Raw genomic sequence first — 20,871 nt, forward strand, 5'->3', positions numbered from 1 at the left:
ATTTCCAAGAGAAATTAGCAGCACCTGCAAATTGTATTGTGTATGGGAAGTTTTCCTCACCCCTAGAGATCGACCACCAGCGCAACATTATCCTGAACTTTTAAATTACAAGGTACGTATACGTTATGTATAATTTCCATTCACGATGTTGAATACATTACAATTAGCTAGTGCTTTAAACGGTAGTCCATTATTCAGAAATCATTTTACCGGGGTATTTGCAAGCGATGAGTTGCCCTCACGGATTTCTCTTCTTCTGGCAATCATTGTAAATACAGATCCATCTACAAAACTAGGAAGCCATTGGATTGCAATTTATATTGATAATCGCAGTGTTGGAGAATATTTTGACAGCTATGGCCTTCCTCCTTATGTACCACAACATGTTGCATTCTTAAAACTTCATTGAATGTACTATAAATATAATAATAGCCAAATGCAAAGTCTTGGTTCATCCGTATGTGGCTATTATGCTTATTTTTATTTGTGCTGTAAAGCCCAAGGAAAATCTCTGCGTGAAATTCAATACTTGTTCACAACAGTACCCACGGTTAATGATCGTAGACTGCTGCAATATACCTTCTAGGTAATTTTATCATATTTATCATTGAAAGTGTATTTGTTAAATCATTATCTATTTCTATACTAATCATCTTTTTCCTCGATCTTTTTACAGAATTCACAATACGAAGATTTGCAAACGGGTGCTATGCTGCAAAACATGGAAACAAATCATCACAATCAAGAAGAGGGGGCGGTCTAATGGAGAAATCCAGCTCAATATACAAATATTGTCAATACCTTAGTGTAACAAGAAAGAAAAAGAAACCAGAAAAATGAATAAAATACAATTTATGCTTATCAATGTGTTTTTATTGTTCATTCCATCAATATGAAACATACAACGTTATCAGATTCTCCTAAAGAACTGTGCGATATAAGACGAGAACCCAGGGCAAAGTTTCCACCTAATTCCTAGAGAACATTGACCAGGGACCTCGTCGCGCATCAAAACAAAATCATCGACCATGTGACCGTACTACACACGAAGGGTCCTACTAAATTGAAAGGGGATACCCGTCCATACCTTATAATCTTAACAAATAGGATAAATTGATTCAATAACCGAACATGTGGTTGTACTAAAAAATTTGGCAATAAAACCACCGAAACATTGAGGTCCTGTACTATGCTTAAATTGGACAATTTCAGTGGACCCCCTTGCCAAATTTTAAGAAGAGTGCAACAATATGATAGGAAGTAGAGCCCTGTAATCATATAAGGTAATAGAATCTCATCAAAGGGGATAAAATGGCCCAAAAACCAAACACGTGGTACAACGTATTGCTTACGTTTATATTTTGGCAATTTTGTACCCCTAAAAGGGAACGAGAAGGGAAAAATATTTGTACGAAGTCGCATTTCATCGGGTGTATCTTGTTTCAGATCCATCAGTAAATAGCCATGTGGATTTCTTGTTGCGTCTGCATAACTTTCTTGTAGAAACAGTGGATGCTCAGGCATGATTTGATAACTCATATGCTTGATTTGTGACTTGTCACGTGGATTTTTAAACAACACCAAATACGAACAATTTAAACTCATATTTCTATTTGCTTTACTTTGATGAAATACATTTTGTGTTATAAAAATCACACTAATATTTCGATGATGCGATCCTTTTGTGAACATATCAACAATATCACTATTCACTTCTCGCATATGGTCATCAATAATAATCAAATGTGGTCCATCTTGAAGCTGAAAATCTTTCATTCGTGGAAGTCCTTCGTGAAATTCTACTGGAACCGGCATTATTGCATACACGTCTTGCCATTCTGCATAATACCAGTATATCTTACGAAATTTTGCATTGATCATGGTTGGGAGATGTGACAGTAATCGCTTCACAAAATACGTTTTTCCACACCCACTAGGTCCTGCGAGAATACAGATAAATGGATGTTTCCACTGCGTATCCATGATGAACACTAACACGTTGATTCAAAAATGATGCGTATTTAAGGCGAGTATATCTTTTTTGTTTTAGTTTGTAAATTCTTGCACTCACTGGTAAATGTTGGCGAGATACGGAAAAACCGTTCATCTGTTTATCGAATAGCTGAAAACCGTTTATTTGTTAATCGAATAGTTGAAAACCGTTTATTTGTTAATCGAATAGTTAAAAACCGAATAAAGTTTAACGGTTAACCGTGAAAGCTGATCACTGTTTGATTTAAATTCTATTGGAAAAATTTTTCGTTTGAAAATTTTGAAATATTTTTCAAAAATTTTGTTTGAAAATTTTTTGTTTCAAAATTTCTGTTTCAAAATTTTTCGTTTGAAAATTTGTCAAAATTTTTCGTTTCAATTTTTTTTGAAAATTTTTTAGTTTCAAGATTTTCGTTTAAAAGTTATCGTTTCAATTTTCGTTTTGAAAATTTTGGTTTGATTTTTTTTTTGTTTGAAAGTTGAAAAAAGTTCTAAATATCATTAATCTTGTTCAAAGTTTCCACCTAATTCCTAGAGAACATTGACCAGGGGCCTCGTCGCGCATCAAAACAAAATCATCGATCACGTGACCATACTACACCCGAAGGGTCCTACTAAATTGAAAGGGGATACCCGTCCATACCTTATAATCTTAACAAATAAAATAAATTGATTCAATAACCGAACATGTGGTTGTACTAAAAAATTTGGCAATAAAACCACCGAAACATATTGAGGTCCTGTACTATGCTTAAATTAGACAATTTCAGTGGACCCCCTTGCCAAATTTTAAGAAGAGTGCAACAATATGATAGGAAGTAGACCCCTGTAATCATATAAGGTAATAGAATCTCATCAAAGGGGATAAAATGGCCCAAAAACCAAACACGTGGTACAACGTATTGCTTACGTTTATATTTTGGCAATTTTGTACCCCTAAAAGGGAACGAGATGGTCCACCCAAATTTATAGTGATATATATTAGGGTCCTATACTATGATACCAAATGTTTAAATTTGGCAATTTCTACAATTTAAGGGGTGGGCCAAGGTACCCCTCCCAAAATTTTAAAGGGGTGCATCAATATACCTATGTCTTATGATAGATAATGGACCCCTATACATGACCATATAAATATATAAGGTAATAGAACCTCATCAAAGGGGGATAAATTGGGCCAAAAACCAACACGTGGTTGTACTAAAATTTGGCAATTTTGTACCCCTAAAAGGGAACGAGGTGAACCACCCACATTTATAGTGATCTATATTAGTGTCCTATACTATAATACCAAATGTTTAAATTGGGCAATTTCCAAAATTAAAGGGGTGGGCCAAGGTACCCCTCCCAAAAATTTAAAGGGGTGCACAAATGCACCCATGTCTTATGATAGGTAATGAACCCCCATACATGATCATATAACCATATAAGGTAATAGGACCTCATCCAAGGAGATAAATTAGGTCGAAAACCAAACACGTGGTACAACGTATTGCTTACGTTTATATTTTTGGCAATTTGGTACCCCTAAAAGGGAACGAGGTGGACCACCCAAATTTATCATAATACATATTAGGGTCCTGTACTATAATACCCAATGTTTAAATTGGCCAATTTCCAAAATTTAAGGGGTGGGCCAAGGTACCCCTCCCAAATTTTTCAAGGGGTGCATTAATATACCCATGTCTTATGAAAGGGAATGAATCCCTGTATACGCCCATATAACCATGTAGGGTAATAACACCTCATCAAAGGGGAGAAATTAGGTCAAAACCCCCCGAAATTTGAATTTTTGGCAATTTTTTACTCATAAAAGGGAACGACATAGACCCCCAATACTAATAGAGGTACATACTGTGGTCCTAGGCTACCACACCGAATTTTTAGAATTGGGAATTTCCAAAATTTAAGGGGAGTAGTCCTATGTACCCCTGCCAAAACTTAGGGGGTGGGCCATGCTACCCCTGCCAAAATTTAGAGGGGGTGGTCCTAGGTACCCCTCGGTCATTGACCCCGGGCCAAGGTCATTGACCTTTGACCTATGACGTCACAAATGTCGGGTCAAAGTCCAAAGTTAGGCCAGGTGTCGCAATTGATTTTATTTTTTTTATTTATTCAAGTAACAATACAGATCATAGTGGACACACACACTGCACACACAAATAGTGTATCTATTTTTAGGCCAGAAATTCTCCGGTACTCCAGAGACTTATTATCAGGCCTATACAAAAAAACTTAGTTTACCTACCAGCCTATATGGCCGGATGGCCTCCGGTATTCCACGAGGCAAAAAAAAACATTAAAACACATACTATGAAATACATAAAGACAGACAGACACATACATATATATATATATATTGGTGGCAACACTTCTATTACACACACCACAACTATAAAATTATTTAATTTTTTTCTTTTACATATATTAACACTACAACTCGTAACCTCCGGACCTCCTTGAGGTTCCAGTCCTTGGCAGGGTTTCCTTAATATCAATCAGTATTATATTATAAATCATTTTTATAGCTGTTACTTTTTTTTACTACAATTTTAATTAACTATCATTTAATTTATTATTAATTTTACATTATCTTTCAACAAGAAGACACATAAATAATAGAACCTAATGACATAATATGATTATGATAGATGGCTCTTCACAGAAGCTTTCGCTTGTGAGTGAGAAACCATCTTCATAAAGTATAATGGTTTAAGTATATAAGTGTAATTTTATCATTTTCTCCTCTTTTTTCTCTTTTTCTTCCTTCTCTCCTCCATTATTTTTTTCCACTACTATCGTTGACGAAATATTCTCTGAACGTACAGAATAGACACACAGATGTCAATACGGAAATGGTCTTCACCTAAATATGGTCGTATCTGAATTTACATTAAGCCAGTGGCGTAGGGAATTGGGGACAGAGGGGCCGCCCTCCCAAAGATGTCGACAATGTACTTCGGTACTTTGACGTTCGTAATTTTTTATATATTTTTATGTTTATATATTTCTTTGTTTGTAATGTTTCTATATGTACCTATAACAGCACTGCCCCCCCAAACACACATCCTGGCTACGCTTCTGTATTAAGCATTTTGACCGTTATAAATTCTTCTTTGTTTTAGTATATCATGGAACTAATACAATCACTCACAGAAATGTAATAAGATTATGACACCAATGTTGTAAGGAGTTAGTTAATAACTAGAATATTTTTTCCAGTTAAAAATTGTTTTGATTTGTCAACATCAAAAATATATATGTGTAACTGATATTACACTGCAATGTCTATCCGCGAAATGCCTGGAAGGATTTAATATGCAATACCTTGCAAACGGTACAAGCTACAGTAAAATCCTCTACATCAGTGAGTTTCCGAGAAAATTGTATATGAATTTGATGTTTCACTTGCACCTATTCCCTTTTGAAAAACCGAAAGTTGAATCCAAAATGGCAGCTCGGGTTGATAGCATGTGTCAGAGAAGCAGTATTTGATCAAATTCATGTCCAGTTACATCTAAAGAAACTAAAAACAATCTCATGTCTCAGCGTTATACTAGTATATGATTGAATTCTGGATATGTGAAGGTACATAAATACCAGTATGGGCCGCTAAAATTTGTACAATATGCATTGTGACGAGGAGAACTTTGCATTTGAATCAATTTTACACGAATCCCGAGGGTACACTTCGCGAATGTACCTTGTTAGAAAATGAAAGACAGTAAATACTACAAGCATATGCTACGAAATTTAAAGAAATACTCAATTGCAATATTAATTGCTTTGAATTGCAATTAAAACGCAATTCCTGTAGCTTGCTTAACTCCATGAGAAGACAACCGATATGTACTCACGCAACGGGAAATATTATATGGCACCATTTTTTATGAACCAGTAATACATACAAAACTTTACATTTTCAAATGAAGCTATATACGTACATTAATGAGTTACTTCAAAAAAGTGGGGGGGCAACTGCCCCCCTTTGCCCCCCTAATCGCCGCCCATGGGCCCCAGTCCACTTCCTTCCTTTCCCATTCCTGTCTTCCTTCGTTGCTAATTGATTCAATGCCTCCTCGAATCAATGCGATAATAGATAATCATGGTTCGTGGACGGGCTATTAGGTTTAAAATTATAAGATTTTTATGTTTATTGAAAAGTGTTTTGTCCAAGACTAATAGTAGTTTGAAGATATGAAATGTTCAAGAGCAGAAGGAAAAAAATAGTCCTAAGCATTTGGAATTGCCAAGGCAGAGTGAAATATTTTATCTTGTTCTTTTTGTTTAATAAGTGTAATTATATTTTTTCTTTTTCTATGAGAATTAACAATTCTTTTTATTCCATCATTTTTCTATTGGAATTAAGGAAAATATTCTAAACAATTTTGAAACACACAAGGCCAAGGCGTAGCTAAGTAGAATGTTTTATTTTGTTATGTGTTTGAAATATTTTTTTTTCTTTTTATATATGAGAATTAACATTTCCCTTATTCTTATTATAGAAATTAGAAAATGGATATTCAGAACAGTTTTGCTTTACAAACACTGAACGTCAAGAAGTAAACATATCTCCATGAAATAAGCATATCTTTTTCTTTCTTTTTTCTTTCTTGACTCTTATCTATTCGATCGCCAGTAGTCCGCCTGAAGGCAAACAAGTTGATTCGACACGTACCATTATATACTCATGTCCAAAATAATTGTCGCATGTCTATAAAATTATTTAGTATAAATATGTTGTTGTAGGAATGTAATTTGATAACGAATTCGCCCGGTATATCTTATAATGTTAGTATGTGTATAATCGGCAAAGACATGCATGTGGCAAAATTCATGTCAAAAGACCAGTAAATGAGAACAATAAAACAAAAATAAAACCCTCTTGTCCATTTAGCAACATTTTGTTTTACTAATTCTAATTTTCGTATTTATAATTCTTTTCCTATGAAATTTATTACAAATATACATTTCCCGATTATAACCTAGTATCAGTATTAAAAGTACCCTGCAAAATCATTACCAAATTATATTTCCAGAACAAGGAAGTTATAGATATGCGACAATCATTTTGGACATGAGTGTACCTCTTAAGCAGGGTTGGATGTTCATTTTTTCTTTTTCCTGCTTTCATATATATTTTTGGTTTGTGGTTTCCTGTACATTTGTGGTTTCCAAGAAACTAATACTTTACAGGGTGCGAATTGGCGGGGGGATGCCAGGGATTTCCCCCCCTGACAAAAATCTTTCCCACCCTGGAGAAGAAAAATTATATCCCTGGCAGGGATAACTTTTTCCCCCTCTGGAGTATTTTTAAGTGGACATAAAGATAAGTAGGTCTACTTTGCGTAGCTAACCTAAATATTACTTGAGTGAAAATTTATGAAAGATCTCACATCTCAACTGTTTTGTACTTGTTAGTGTATATATATATATATATATATATATGGGGGGAGGACTGGGTGCGCATATGGGTGAAATTCATCCCCCTCTGGGAAAAATTTTTAATTCGCACACTGATACTTTATATATGGGGTCTTCGTAATGACATGAAGAAGATTGGATTGAGTGATACCATTTTGAATGGCCTAATCGATGTACTGTTAATATCTGATGTAAGTTCTCTTTTCCTGCTTACTTCATTATTGCATTCCAGGTTAGACCTGGTGATGTGCACATGTGAATGGGATCTAACTCATAGGTTGCTTTGTCGCTCAATATGGTCAAGAAAAAAGCTTTTATTTTTATTTCAAGGAAAATGATGTGCTGGAAGTATGTTCCGCAGAAATTGATTAACGGTGAAAAGAGGTACGGAATAAACGTGAATTTAGAAATACCCAATGGATATTATCATTGCTCCCAATGGTTTTCTGCTTAAGGTCCTCCTTCCGCGATCGGAAGACCAATCACATAACAGAATTTCCTACGATAATGTTATCTGCAATGCATGAAAACATCATAAAGATTGGAAAGAGGAAAAAGAAAAAGAAATGGCAAAAAGAGTGCTTTGTGTAGGGCATGTATGTTCGGATTTAGTTTCTACTTGTGAATTTTATCCAACAGAAGATAGTACGTCCGGAACAAATACATTGAATAACAGGTAATTAAACACAAAAATGTACGTCACTGCGTTCAGAACTTTAGCAGAGTGAAATATTTTGTCTTGTTCTTTTTGTTTAATAAGTGTAATTATATTTTTTCTTTTTCTATGGGAATTAACAATTCTTTTTAGGTAATAGTTTACAAGACTACCTTTTCATCTTCTGTGCGCGTGGACACTTCGTACTGTTGCACTACGTATAAAAATGATTTTATTTCATGTAGAAGTGGTAATAGAACACACAAGAAACGCAATCACGGTGTATTCACACTCCAACATGAATTGTGAATACACCGTGATCTGCGTTTCTTATGTGTTCCATTATCACATCTACATCACATAAAATCATTTTTATACGTAGTACAACAGTAAGAAGCATCCACGTGCACGTGACATACCTGTATTTTTTTAAATCCTCCACGCATACTCATACATTACGTACAAGGGCGCATTATTATTGTTCGCATACTATATAAAAAAAAACACATTCCTAGAAAAACACCTTAAGCAAAAGGGCATATTTCAAGAATGCAATAAAAATAGAGGAAGCACCAAGCGAAAACGCTCCCACAATAAGTACAAGGGCTATATTATTTTTTAATCAAGAAATATAAAGCACTGTAAAAGTTAATGCCTAGAATGACCTACTCAGCAGCATACAAGTGCTTAGCGGCCAAGTGATGATTTTTTAATATAATATTCAACACTCAATCCACACAAAAGGATCATTCATTAAGTAGCATAGAAGACCTCAAAGCACCAATATAGAAAACAGATAAAAACCGTAGTTCTTAAAGCTTCAGTTACACGTGCTTGTATAACGAGCACACGTTCCATTTCCTTTTCCTATAAAAAAACCGCGTCCCTACAACATTTCGAACACAACTTACCTCAAAAAAGGACAGCATGCTTCTAAAAAAAAATCCCCCCCCCCCTTAATCATCATTTGCACAACACCATACTCTCATATCCTCCGTTCCTGAAAGTGAAGCATGCCCTTAGCCACTGTAGCCGCCATCTTCTAGTTGTCTCTTTCTCATACTAGTGCCGCCACCTATATCTTCGTACGCATGCATTCACTTACGTCACGTCGAACATTTGAAAAGCGCTACTCGTCAAAATAAATAAAGAAACTTCAAAACACAATGAAACGCAACGCAAAAAGGACATTTTATTTTATATTACTCAGCAATTAAATAAAAGTCGCCTTGTTACCTCCTTTTTAACATCCTAGTTAGTCAATGAATAATTCCTAAACGTATGACGTTTCTGCTTCTTCCCTAAACGGGAAAGGTCGCTCGTATACTATATCCTCTTTTTATTCCATCATTTTTCTATTGGAATTAGAAAAAAAAAAAAATCTGAACAATTTTGAAACACAAGGCTAAGGCGTAGTTAAGTAGATGTTTTATTTTGTTATCTAAGGAACCAAACTCCCGAAGAGAAGGAAGAAGCAGAAACCTGAACCTATACTAGAAGGACACAAATTGTTGAAAAAAAGAGGAAAAAAACTGTATTGCCAACTACGCGTGTACTTTGATCTACAAATAGGATTTTATGTGAAACGAACAAACCTGTAGGAAATAGCAGCTCCTATTAAAATACAGAAGTAATCGTGCGATTTTTTAAAAGGTCAGTAGTCTTCACTATATCTTCAACCCTTTTGTCGACTTGCAAACTATGCTATTCTTAAATGTTCAGTCTAAAACTTCCGTGTCCGTCCGTCCGTTTGTTGATAGGTATCAGAGGAAGAACAGTAAGAGATATCGAGAAATAGTTTCTTGCAATCGATTCAGCGTCCCAAGAAAATGAAAATGCAACGTTGCCATTTACCTGGACCCACAACATAAGTAAATGCAGTTCCTGTTTGAAATGGGGGATAGCCATCGATACGTTAGCGTAAAAGACAGTAACTTTATTCACTTAGTGTGGGTCCAGGTAAAAGGCAACGTTGCAATTTCATTTACATTGGGCGCGTAAATAATGTACAGTCCAAACGGCCGAGACGGTTTTTCCTCTTATATTTTGTTGTTACTCTGATAACAGTTAGCCTGTCAGGAAATTTTGAGACACCCTATATATCTATATATACGCACAGGGTTGGCTGGTTTTTTCACAAAAAAAAAAAAAAAAAAAAAAAAAAAAAAACAATTGGTTTAAACCAAAAACCGAAAAATCTTCATAAAAGTGTAAGTGTTCGTAAAATCTTGATGAACGTACAATTGTGGTTATCACGTTTCATTTCCGTAGATAATTCGTATTATATTTAGACCTAAATTCCCCACTCATTACTCAAAGAGATTATACTACAAAAGCAACTTCTGTTTATATATATATATATATATATATATATATATATATATATATATATATATATATATATATATATATATGTTTATGAATGTTTCTTTTATGATTTTTTATAGTTATTATTGTTATCCAACTGCAATCAAAGAAAAATTCTAAATATTTCGTATTAATCATGTTTTCTGTTGATAAAATACATGGAAATGCTGTACTTATTTGGAACGGAGGGGGTCATACAAACCCCACGAGGGGCATTTATGGAAATCAAAAGTATCTTTGAAATCTATTTATGTATAAGTGAGTCAGAATCAAAGTGGGCTCAAATAATTCGTATTACTCGTATGCAAATTAAGTGGTCGTATTTTTTTTTTATATATTTTTTTTTAACTTTGACTAATAAAAGTCGTAGTGAATTAATTTGGACTAACTTAGTTCTCCAGTACTCTGCAGTATTTTGAAATTGACCATATGTAATTCTGTATAATGGTTTCACTTGGGCAACAGTTTATCTTTTTGTCCTCCTGAAATGACTCTTGACATTTATATTAACAAGTATGTAAAGATCAATACAATGTATTTTTATCAGGAGTCCTTCGTGAGTGAGTCAGCAGACGTATAGCATTTGTGGCCAAATAGTCCCGGTTTCGAGTTCAAATGGAGGAAAATTTCTCCCTGATGTAAGCCGAGAAGCAGTTCGGATTCCGCTTTAAGCTTATGTGACCCCTTCCAGCATAACCCGGTTGTTGCATAATAACATCATAGCGGAACGAACTTATTTCTGTCCATATGTGATATAAATATATAGTGGAAATTATTTAAACCAAAGAAACCTGGTTTAAACCAAAAAACCTGTTTTTTTCAATAAAAACCATGGTTTTTACCAACCTTATACCGATAGCTACCGTTAAAATCACCGTTACCCTATTAAAATGTTAATGAATTGTTTTTATTAATAAACTCAGCCGAAATAATCGCTTTAGCTATCTATTAAAAAAACAAAATTGAGAAATATATATATTGGCTACTGATACCCATTATTCAATTCGCCGTTATCCGTTAATACATTAACAGATTGACTCCATTAACAAACTTGGCCAAGATAATCATTCTAGCTATATTGGAAGAAAACAATTCAAAAATTCGCTTACATGTATAGGATATGAGCTATGGATAGCCACCGTTGAAGTCTCCATTATCCGTTAATATATTAACGAATTTACTCCATTATCAAACACGATTGAGGCTGTCTGTTGGTAAAACATAATACATCACTCAAATGTATGGAATATAATATATATAGATAAGCCACTATTAAAGTTGCTGTTATCCGTTAATACGTTAAAGTCTTCACTATTAAGTGGATGGTATTATCGCTCTAGCTATTTATTGCAAAAACACCAAAAATTCACCTACGTAAATGGGTTATGTCCTATAGATTGCCACCGTTAAAGTTGCCGTTATTCCGTCATTAAGTTGGTAACGCATTGACTGTAACGAATTCGGTCGAGGTAATGGGTCTAACTGTCTTGCAAAAACAAAATTAAAACTCCGTTAGATGTATGGGATATAGGTAACAGATAGTCACCGTTATCCGTTAATACGGTAACGGATTGACTCCACTAACAATCTCAGTGATTATCACTCTAGCTATCTATTTAAAAATTTGGATCCGTTCAAGAGTTATCTCTGGGAGTAACGGACAGACGGACGTACTAACAGCACAACAATGCCTGATCCTAATAGAATGGAAATAGATAGCGATAATAATATTTTATGGATTCAATAGCGCAAAAAATATGTTTCATCTCTAATTTTATTAATTTATTGCAATCTGTAATGAAAGACATCAATAACCATTTTCTGTTCCAATATTAATCTCCACAGAGTAAAATTAAGAGATTGCGTGTAATGACACTTTGATATGGATTCAACGTCCGAGGAACAGGCTGTATTTTTGATCTTATTATTGTATTGCAACAAGAGGTTATAGATGTAATACTTCAAGCTTCAGTATTCAATTTGCATAATTTGGAAGTCAAGCGTATAACGACTCACCAAGGGTAGTCGTTAACCTGGTTCGGCTTAGTAAGATATATAAATCTTAAGTGGTAGTATTGGTTTGCATGTAAAAATTATCTTTAATAATTATATACCATTATTCTCACCTTTTCTATTAGAATGATAACGTCGATGAACGTTGCTAAAATGGTTTATTAGCTGATATACTTTATAATATATTTTCCTTCAAACTGTCAAGCACACAAACTTGCTGACTAGGTATCCATAAACATTTACATAGCAACAACTATCCCATAATAATAATTTTACATATCTTAAAAACATTCTTCTTTTGTTATTATTAAATTAACATTCTATTAAGTATAGTGCACATGTATGAGCACTTTCTGCCCAAGGTACAGGTAATTATTAACCTATCCAAAGTATTTCGTTATATAAAAATGTCGCCCGACAAATGTACTGAATATAAAAGTCATGAGTGAGCTTGGCTTTTATCTTCAAGAACCACTGGTCCGTTTACAATAGTGTTCTTACATTACATATGTTCTTTATATTTTGATCACACCTCGTATATATCTTCATTACATTTCATATATATATATAGATACATTTATAACAAATCTTTAATTTCGTTAATACTTATTTTTAACAATAAAGTTTCAACACAAATTGATATAATGAAAACAATTTTTGTGCTTAATCAATCATGAATTAAATTATAATCCTTCACGTTAATAAGAAAGAATTCAAATCATTGAAAACTTATCGTTGGTTAATGAAAATCAAAGAAAATAAAATTGAACAAAAATCAAAAAATTAAACAGAACCTACGTTTGAATAACCAAAAGGAAGAAAATAAGTCTATTTTTACATAAACAGAAAACACCCTTTTGGTATTATATATATATATATTTTTTTTTTTCCTTTCAGTCTTCTTCATTCCTATTTATTTGAGCAAGAATGTCATAATAAAGAAGAATCTTGTTCGGATAATATATAGGATAGCTCATAAAAACAGTCGTCGAATAATTAGTTTTATAGAATGGATCTTATTCTTAACATAATCTTTGACAATTAAGTTTTCAACACAAATCAATCTAATATAAATAACCTTTGCTTTTAATCATTTATGAATCAAATTATAATTCCTACATATATTAAAAACATTTGGGAATTATCATTGATTAATGAGAATTAAAGAAAATTAAATTGAATAAAAATAAAATAAATGTTCATGAAAATCTATAGCTGATATGAATTTAACCTAATTTCATTAACGGTAATCAGGTTACGTTCGTACTTGCATACGATTCTAATAAAGTACATTGCACAGCACAATCATGATTATGTCCCGTATTATTGTTCTGTACAGAAATTACTTCAATACCTGGATCTTGATGCGAAGTGCCATCTCTTGTCCTCCCATTACGTCTATCCACGTAGTTCGCTGTATTCTTGGAATTTCGCCATACATTTCGTCTATTTTTAAACCTATTTTGATTATATGGTCTAACATATGGATTGCTACGATTAATTAGGTTAGGCGGATTCCCTACATAACTTTGCCTATTTTGCTCATTTTGATTGCTAGAGTATACTCGGCTTAGGTTATGTTCCGTATTATTCACACTTCGGATATTTAAATTCCGAACAGGCACCAAATGATCTGAATTATTCTTATTTTTACCCATTCCTGCTTGTTGATTCATGGCATGGTATTGAGTTTCATAGCATTGGACAAGCATTAATAAATGGTTGAAACTCATACACTGTGTGGAAAATAAGATCTGTTGTAATTTAAATGGAAGCAAATTTCGAATCGATGCTATTATTCTCGATTCCGATTGCAAAGGATTAACGACTTTTAATTCGTTGTATGTATTTACAACAAATTCAACAACAGATTTGTGAAAACGAGGATTGAAATGTTGATTTCTAATGGTGGCATCTCTATTTGCAAGCAAAAAGTCATTTTCATAATTCGCGATCAATGCCGCTTTGAATTCCTCATAAGTATTGATGTGATCACGTACGGCTTTAAACCATAAAGAACATGGTGGGAGTAATACATGAGGGATTAATTTCATATATTGTGATCTATCTATACACATTATATTGCATTCGTCCTGAAATTTTTCCAGGAAAGAAGTAGCGTTCTCATTACATTTACCACTGAATTTACTCATAGCCCTTATTTCACTCATCTTAACACTTAATTTTACCTTCCTTTTATCATTCCGTGTACTTATTGAGTGACAATTCCTATCCATGACGTGATGTATCGTTGCACCATCCCTTTTCCGCCCATCTGTCCTCTTCGGATGAATTTCTTCCAAAATAATATCCTCATCAGACACAGGTGAAGGCGAAGTCATCTCTGGTGATTGGGGAAACTTCAAGCGATCACTACCCATATTATCGTGGTATGTGTTGTCCTTAACCTGTAGCGTTCTAATTTCTTCCTGTAACGTAGCTATCAATTGCGTATTTGCACGTATATTGTTAGAATTATTGATGACCTGGATCTTTTGTTGTTGAACAGAAGATTCTGTTACTTCTAAATCCTTTTTTACATCACTGATTTCTTGTCTCAGGTGATTGTGATTACCCTGGCATTCCTCCGATATTCCTTTTAACTTTTCCTCGAAGTGCGAGGTGATGTCATTCATCGCCTGGACAATTGACTGTTTTGTTTCATCTGACTTCTGTTCCATCTTCTGTTCTATTCGTCTACTTAATTCTTCAGAGTTATGCTTCATCGTCTGCTTTAACTCGGTAGACATTTGCATCAATTGCCGCTGTAAGGTTAGCAAGATTCGTTCTTCGAATGTCATTCCTGGTGCTACACTATGTTCACCGCTATCACCATCATTGGATTCATTTTCTATTGCCTCACCGTTCATTTTTCTTATAATTATTTTACCACTTCTCAATCTTGTGAAATTTGTATTCATTAACTTTATTACAAAAGTAAATTCACCCGTACTTTGCTTCGGGATATGAATTTACAGCAAATCCCGGGTGAGGTAAACCAAAATTTTTATAACGACTCACCAAGGGTAGTCGTTAACCTGGTTCGGCTTAGTAAGATATATAAATCTTAAGTGGTAGTATTGGTTTGCATGTAAAAATTATCTTTAATAATTATATACCATTATTCTCACCTTTTCTATTAGAATGATAACGTCGATGAACGTTGCTAAAATGGTTTATTAGCTGATATACTTTATAATATATTTTCCTTCAAACTGTCAAGCACACAAACTTGCTGACTAGGTATCCATAAACATTTACATAGCAACAACTATCCCATAATAATAATTTTACATATCTTAAAAACATTCTTCTTTTGTTATTATTAAATTAACATTCTATTAAGTATAGTGCACATGTATGAGCACTTTCTGCCCAAGGTACAGGTAATTATTAACCTATCCAAAGTATTTCGTTATAAGCGTACTTACTTGTTTTAAAGAACGTTCAGTGAGAAACTCAGGTCCGGTACACTTAGCCCCCGGCAGTTAAGAAAAAATCAGAAATTTCAAGAATTATTAATGTAGAAAATATGTGAAGCAACAGTTATGATTTCAGGGAGTTGCTTGGGAAAGCATTTTCTTTCGGAGCTACGAAATCCCTCCTTCCCGTTCTATATCTCTGATCATTGTTAATATGTGTTACCAGTATATTCATTGTACTACTTTTCACTCATCGTATACCGGTATTTTAAGTTCTAATCATCACTGTAAAGCACTACCTAAAAATGTTTTAAATGACAAACAACTGATTCAGAAGCCGAAAGTCGTGCAGGTCTACTTTCTAGGACCATACATGAATTTGTGATATTTTAACTTCTTTTGTAAAAAAATGTACACTTAGTACTTTAAACATTGCTTCTTACGGGAGGAGTGCAGTCACTTCAGGAGGGCTTAACAGTTATACCATAATATAAAACGACATTTTAAAAATAACTGTTTGGTGTCCACTGAAAGTAAGGAGTATACCTAACCGAGTCAAGCCTGGGTGAACCCACACGGCACCTAGGGGGTGTGTCCATTAGGAGCAGGCACGTCAGCGATTGTGGGTATTCGCGTAAGCGAGGTTAGTGAAAACTGTTTCTCATTACTAAATGCTTTATCTATCATACTGTTTTATCATCACAAATCATGACTTAATACACTGCTTTGACATATGAATTTTCTTCATCAAGGCTTGTCGATACATATAGTTAAGAGCACGCAGTTCGGATAATATATATATATATATATTTTTTAATTATTAGGGACTCAGATGCAAGATCTTCATATATTTTGGTTGTTTACATATTCCTTTTTTTGCACTTACATTAGATATTTCTTCTGTAAATTGTACAAATCTTCAGCCCCACAAACAGAACTTGCATCTTTGAAGCTTTCCTGATAGGCGAATAATGTTGGTACACTGTTTATTTCGTCGTTTATTATCGGAAATAAATTTGCGCTCTATTTGGAAATAACCACTAGTGCATTTAACAGTATTTTTCAAGTGCTAAATTAATTAAATTAATGTTAAGTACTAACCTTATCCCCCGCCCTCAAAAAAGTTGTGTTAAATTATTTCAACTCTGGGGTGTTCATCTGTAACTCTTCTCCCGTTGCTATGCTTATTGTTGTTTGTTAATCCATGTGGGAAACATTCTTGGGACACTAAAATTAAAAATATAAAGAAAACCCTTAATTTTTTTGTATAGTTTGTATAACTTCCTACATCTTTACTTATTGCTTCTATTCTTTTGATAAAAGAATTATAAACATTTAAATCGTAAAATATTACGTACCATGTATGCAACTAATAACGGTAGAAAATTTAGGATTAGGTATTAGATTTCTCGGCTTTTGATATCTATGCCCATGTTAGCCCGTCCGTCGGCGATCAGCTTGCCTTTGGAATTTGAGAAGAAGGAAAGAAACGGCCTGAGACCATTATCGTAAGTACTATACCGGCATTTGCCTGGTGTGAATGAAAAAAACCCAGGAATACCTTACTAAAGATGACTGGCCGATATTACACTTTTTCGAGTAAGTGTCCCCACCGGAAATCGAACTCGGGATCATACCAAAGGGAGATCGTTAGCGACTACGCTGCGTGAAGCTACTGGTAGATAATTTATGCAGTGTTAATATATTTATGTTCTTTCGACGAAACTTCACAAAAATATTTACATAAACATTTTTCGTTTTGCATAATCTTCTTGCAAAGATAAAAATAACTTTCTGTGAACATTTTTAATCCTTTCTTAATTAATGGGAAACGTATTAATTATTTCTGTATAGAGCATTTTCTTCTTCACCTCAACCATAGGTTAATGGGCAACATAAAATTTTAAAACTTTCCTCTCCCTTGGGAGAGCTGTTAAATTTTAAAACTTTCCTCTCCCTTGGGAGAGCTGATTTATGCTTTGATAAAGTCTCTTCTTCATAACTGCATCTAGATATTCTATCCTTGGTCTTCCTCTTCCTGGTTTTCCTTCTGCCTTTCTATCAGCACGGTGATCCAATCGGAATGCAAAATAAGATGGCCAAGCATGTTGTTTCTTCTTTTCCTTATAGAGCATAGAAGCATTTACTTTCATTTATGGAGAATTAACCTCCCTGTAAAAAAACATGACGAACAACACTTCTTCATGCATGACTTCTCACTCGTACGAACTGACTCACGCTACAATATGCCTTGATATTTGATAAGTAATACAATATAAAATGAAGACATCAGATGTGGGACTCTTACAAAACAGAACGGTTTAGCACATATATGTAGTCATGGGTTCGATCTTTAATGAAGGTCTGCGTTCCTAACCGTGGATAATGTTTAGGGCGATCAAAAGGATTTTGATTAAAAAAAAAAAAAAAAAAAGTGTATTGACGTAAATCTACAGGAAAATGGAAAGAAAGAAATCTTCTTACCTAGAGAACCTATTAAATCAGAGGGAAAAAACTTCAAATAGTAACAGCAAAATAGTTCACTCATCATCATTCATACTTTGAACATTATTTTGCTTTTCTGAGTATATGAAGGTCGTCCTTTATTCAACTCTAAACTCTTCACAGTAAATTTTACTTTCATACTTGTTCCAGTGTCGATATTAACATCTGTCTTTTTTCTTTTCGCCATTAATTTTTAGTGACACTGGAGAGTCTCTCACTTTCCACGTTTGTTACAAGTAAAGTGAAAACAAATTCAATGAATGGCACAATTACTTTCAAATTAAACTGCGTGTACTAAATCTATATACACTCTCCTGCATCTAACAAAGAGCTACTCTTTTCTTTTCCATCCACCAGAATGTTTCTCAATACATTTTGACACTGCGCAGCGTCTGTCAAAAATTCAACTATCATTATGTTATGAAATCTGTGAATTTTCGGTAGTCGTTTGTTTGAGATTGACTTTAAATTCTTCATAGGAAAGCTTAGCAAAAAAAAAAAAAAAAAAAAAAAAAAAAAAAATTGATTTACATTTAGAGGAATTTATTACTTCCTGACCTGAGTGCGGTGGCAAGAATGAAATGTTACGCCACCGTTTGGGGATTCTTTTATTGATATATCTAAAGGTGATTAATAATAACTTCTAAGTTTTGAACACTTTTGTGTCAAATCATTTTGATGTAACACAGAAAAAGATTATGCAGCAACGAGTTTAGCGAGAAGAAAAGAGCATAGAATATTTGAATCTCGAAAAGAGTATAACACTCTTAAAAAGAGTATATTTTGTCCCCCTAATAATGTTAAATTAAGCCATTAATTTCGATCAAATAGATTAATAAAATAAATAGCTTGGATTACTCTTGTCTTTTGTAAAATGTATGTTTCTAGTCGACTCATATTTATTTTCCGAAACTTCATTGTGCTGGAAATTACACTGACTTTATTGCTGATGGCGTACTTTTTTGCAAGATTTTGAACGAACGGTCTCAGCATGTTGATATCGTTTGCATTTGCATCTAGTCATTCGTTTTCGCAATTCTCAGTTGGGACTGTAATTGATTTACACAGACTGGGGAATTCACATTCTTAATCGTATACATATATGCTGTGTAGGTAAGGTTACCAAATGTCCTGTTTTCCCCCGGACCTGTCTTTCTCTCTCTCTCTCTCTCTCTCTCTCTCTCTCTCTCTCTCTCTCTCTCTCTCTCTCTCTCTCTCTCTCTCTCTCTCTCTCTCTCTCTCTCTCTCTCTCTCTCTCTCTCTCTCTCTCTCTCTCTCTCTCTCTCTCTCTCTCTCTCTCTCTCTCTCTCTCTCTCTCTCTCTCTCTCTCTCTCTCTCTCTCTCTCTCTCTCTCTCTCTCTCTCTCTCTCCATTTTTCCCTGGAAAATCAATTCATAATACACAATAGCTGCTCATCTCAGTGTTTGTTAGAGAGAGAGGCAAAATATGAAATTTCATATTTTAAAGCATGCCATGCAGGGCAATTGGAACAAAAATCTTTATGTTTCAGGATATGTAGAATCGAAATAGTGTGTTCTTGATTTCCATACTTCATAACATAGTGACAAAAAGTTCATATTTATTTTATTTTATTTTATTTTTTTTTTTCATATTTCTTCATATTTTGTACGTTGCGTATTCCTAAACTGAATTTCTAACTACCTTTATCATAGTGACCTTGGATCAGCTTCAAAGTAAACTGCACTTTGGTTCCTCGTGTAGAAAGTTTTTTTTTTTTTTCTTTCTTGTCAGAGTAAATTATTGATGAAAAGTTGACTCAAGACGCAAATTTCAGCGAACATTGTTTCTGACTAAAGTCCAATCCGCCACCTTCACTTGCACTCCCTTCGTAAAATTATTGTTATATAAACTCAGTTGGGATTCCATGAGTAGCAGTTTAGTGCGCGTAGCACGTCGTGTGTTGAGGTTGATTGAGTTTGGATTTGAAAAGATTTAACAAGGTTGAAACGTGCCTAAAACTAAAGCTGAATTTTGCTACTAGGTGTCTAAATTTAACTGGTTTACAACAGTCTGAAAAGTTGTCTTATGCATATACTACAATAAAAAACGTAAGTAAAATATATGATTTTCATTTATGTTAGGTTTAGATATTGTATTATTCGTTTCGCGTAAGTCAGTAGGGAATCAAAGTAACTCCTCTAGTTTCCCTCCCTCTATTCTCCATTGCAAAAGAGGAAAACATCTTGCTGATCATGTCAAGTACGGAAGCTTTTTTTTTTTTTTTTTTTTTTTTAAGATAAAAAATCACGTCAATTTAATTTCTATTCCATCATTGCATTTTTCAGCCCGTATCAACAATTGCTAACAGTATTAACTACGAGTATTAGGTGGTATTTGTCGCGCCCGCGAATGGTCTCAAGGGGAAATAGACCTTCGTGGCCGACTGGTAGGATTTTCAGTATTTTGTAGTTGTGAGAACACTGCTGCTGTCACTTGCATTCAGAGAATAATGAATAGTTCGCTCACTCTTCC

The 20,871-nt window shown here is 34.1% G+C and overlaps 1 protein-coding gene across 4 annotated transcripts in view; it reads left to right on the top strand.

Moving 5' to 3' along the window:
- Nucleotides 1–7,897: 7,897 nt before the first annotated feature.
- LOC145683881 (ketohexokinase-like) overlaps nt 7,898–20,871 on the top strand; it is a 52,797-nt gene continuing 39,823 nt past the window's right edge. The window contains exon 1 of one of the 4 annotated variants that reach the window (XM_081755514.1): nt 7,898–8,092. In XM_081755514.1, the coding sequence (XP_081611640.1) occupies nt 7,983–8,092 (110 nt within the window). In that variant the 5' untranslated portion in view covers nt 7,898–7,982. Of the gene's footprint in view, nt 8,093–20,285; nt 20,448–20,871 lie in introns of those variants that run through there. The other 3 variants (XM_081755516.1, XM_081755517.1, XM_081755519.1) reach the window with 3 other exon arrangements.

This window comes from Thermobia domestica, chromosome 4 (genome assembly GCF_964235325.1).
Source record: "Thermobia domestica chromosome 4, izTheDome1.hap1.1, whole genome shotgun sequence".
NCBI lineage: Eukaryota > Metazoa > Arthropoda > Insecta > Zygentoma > Lepismatidae > Thermobia > Thermobia domestica.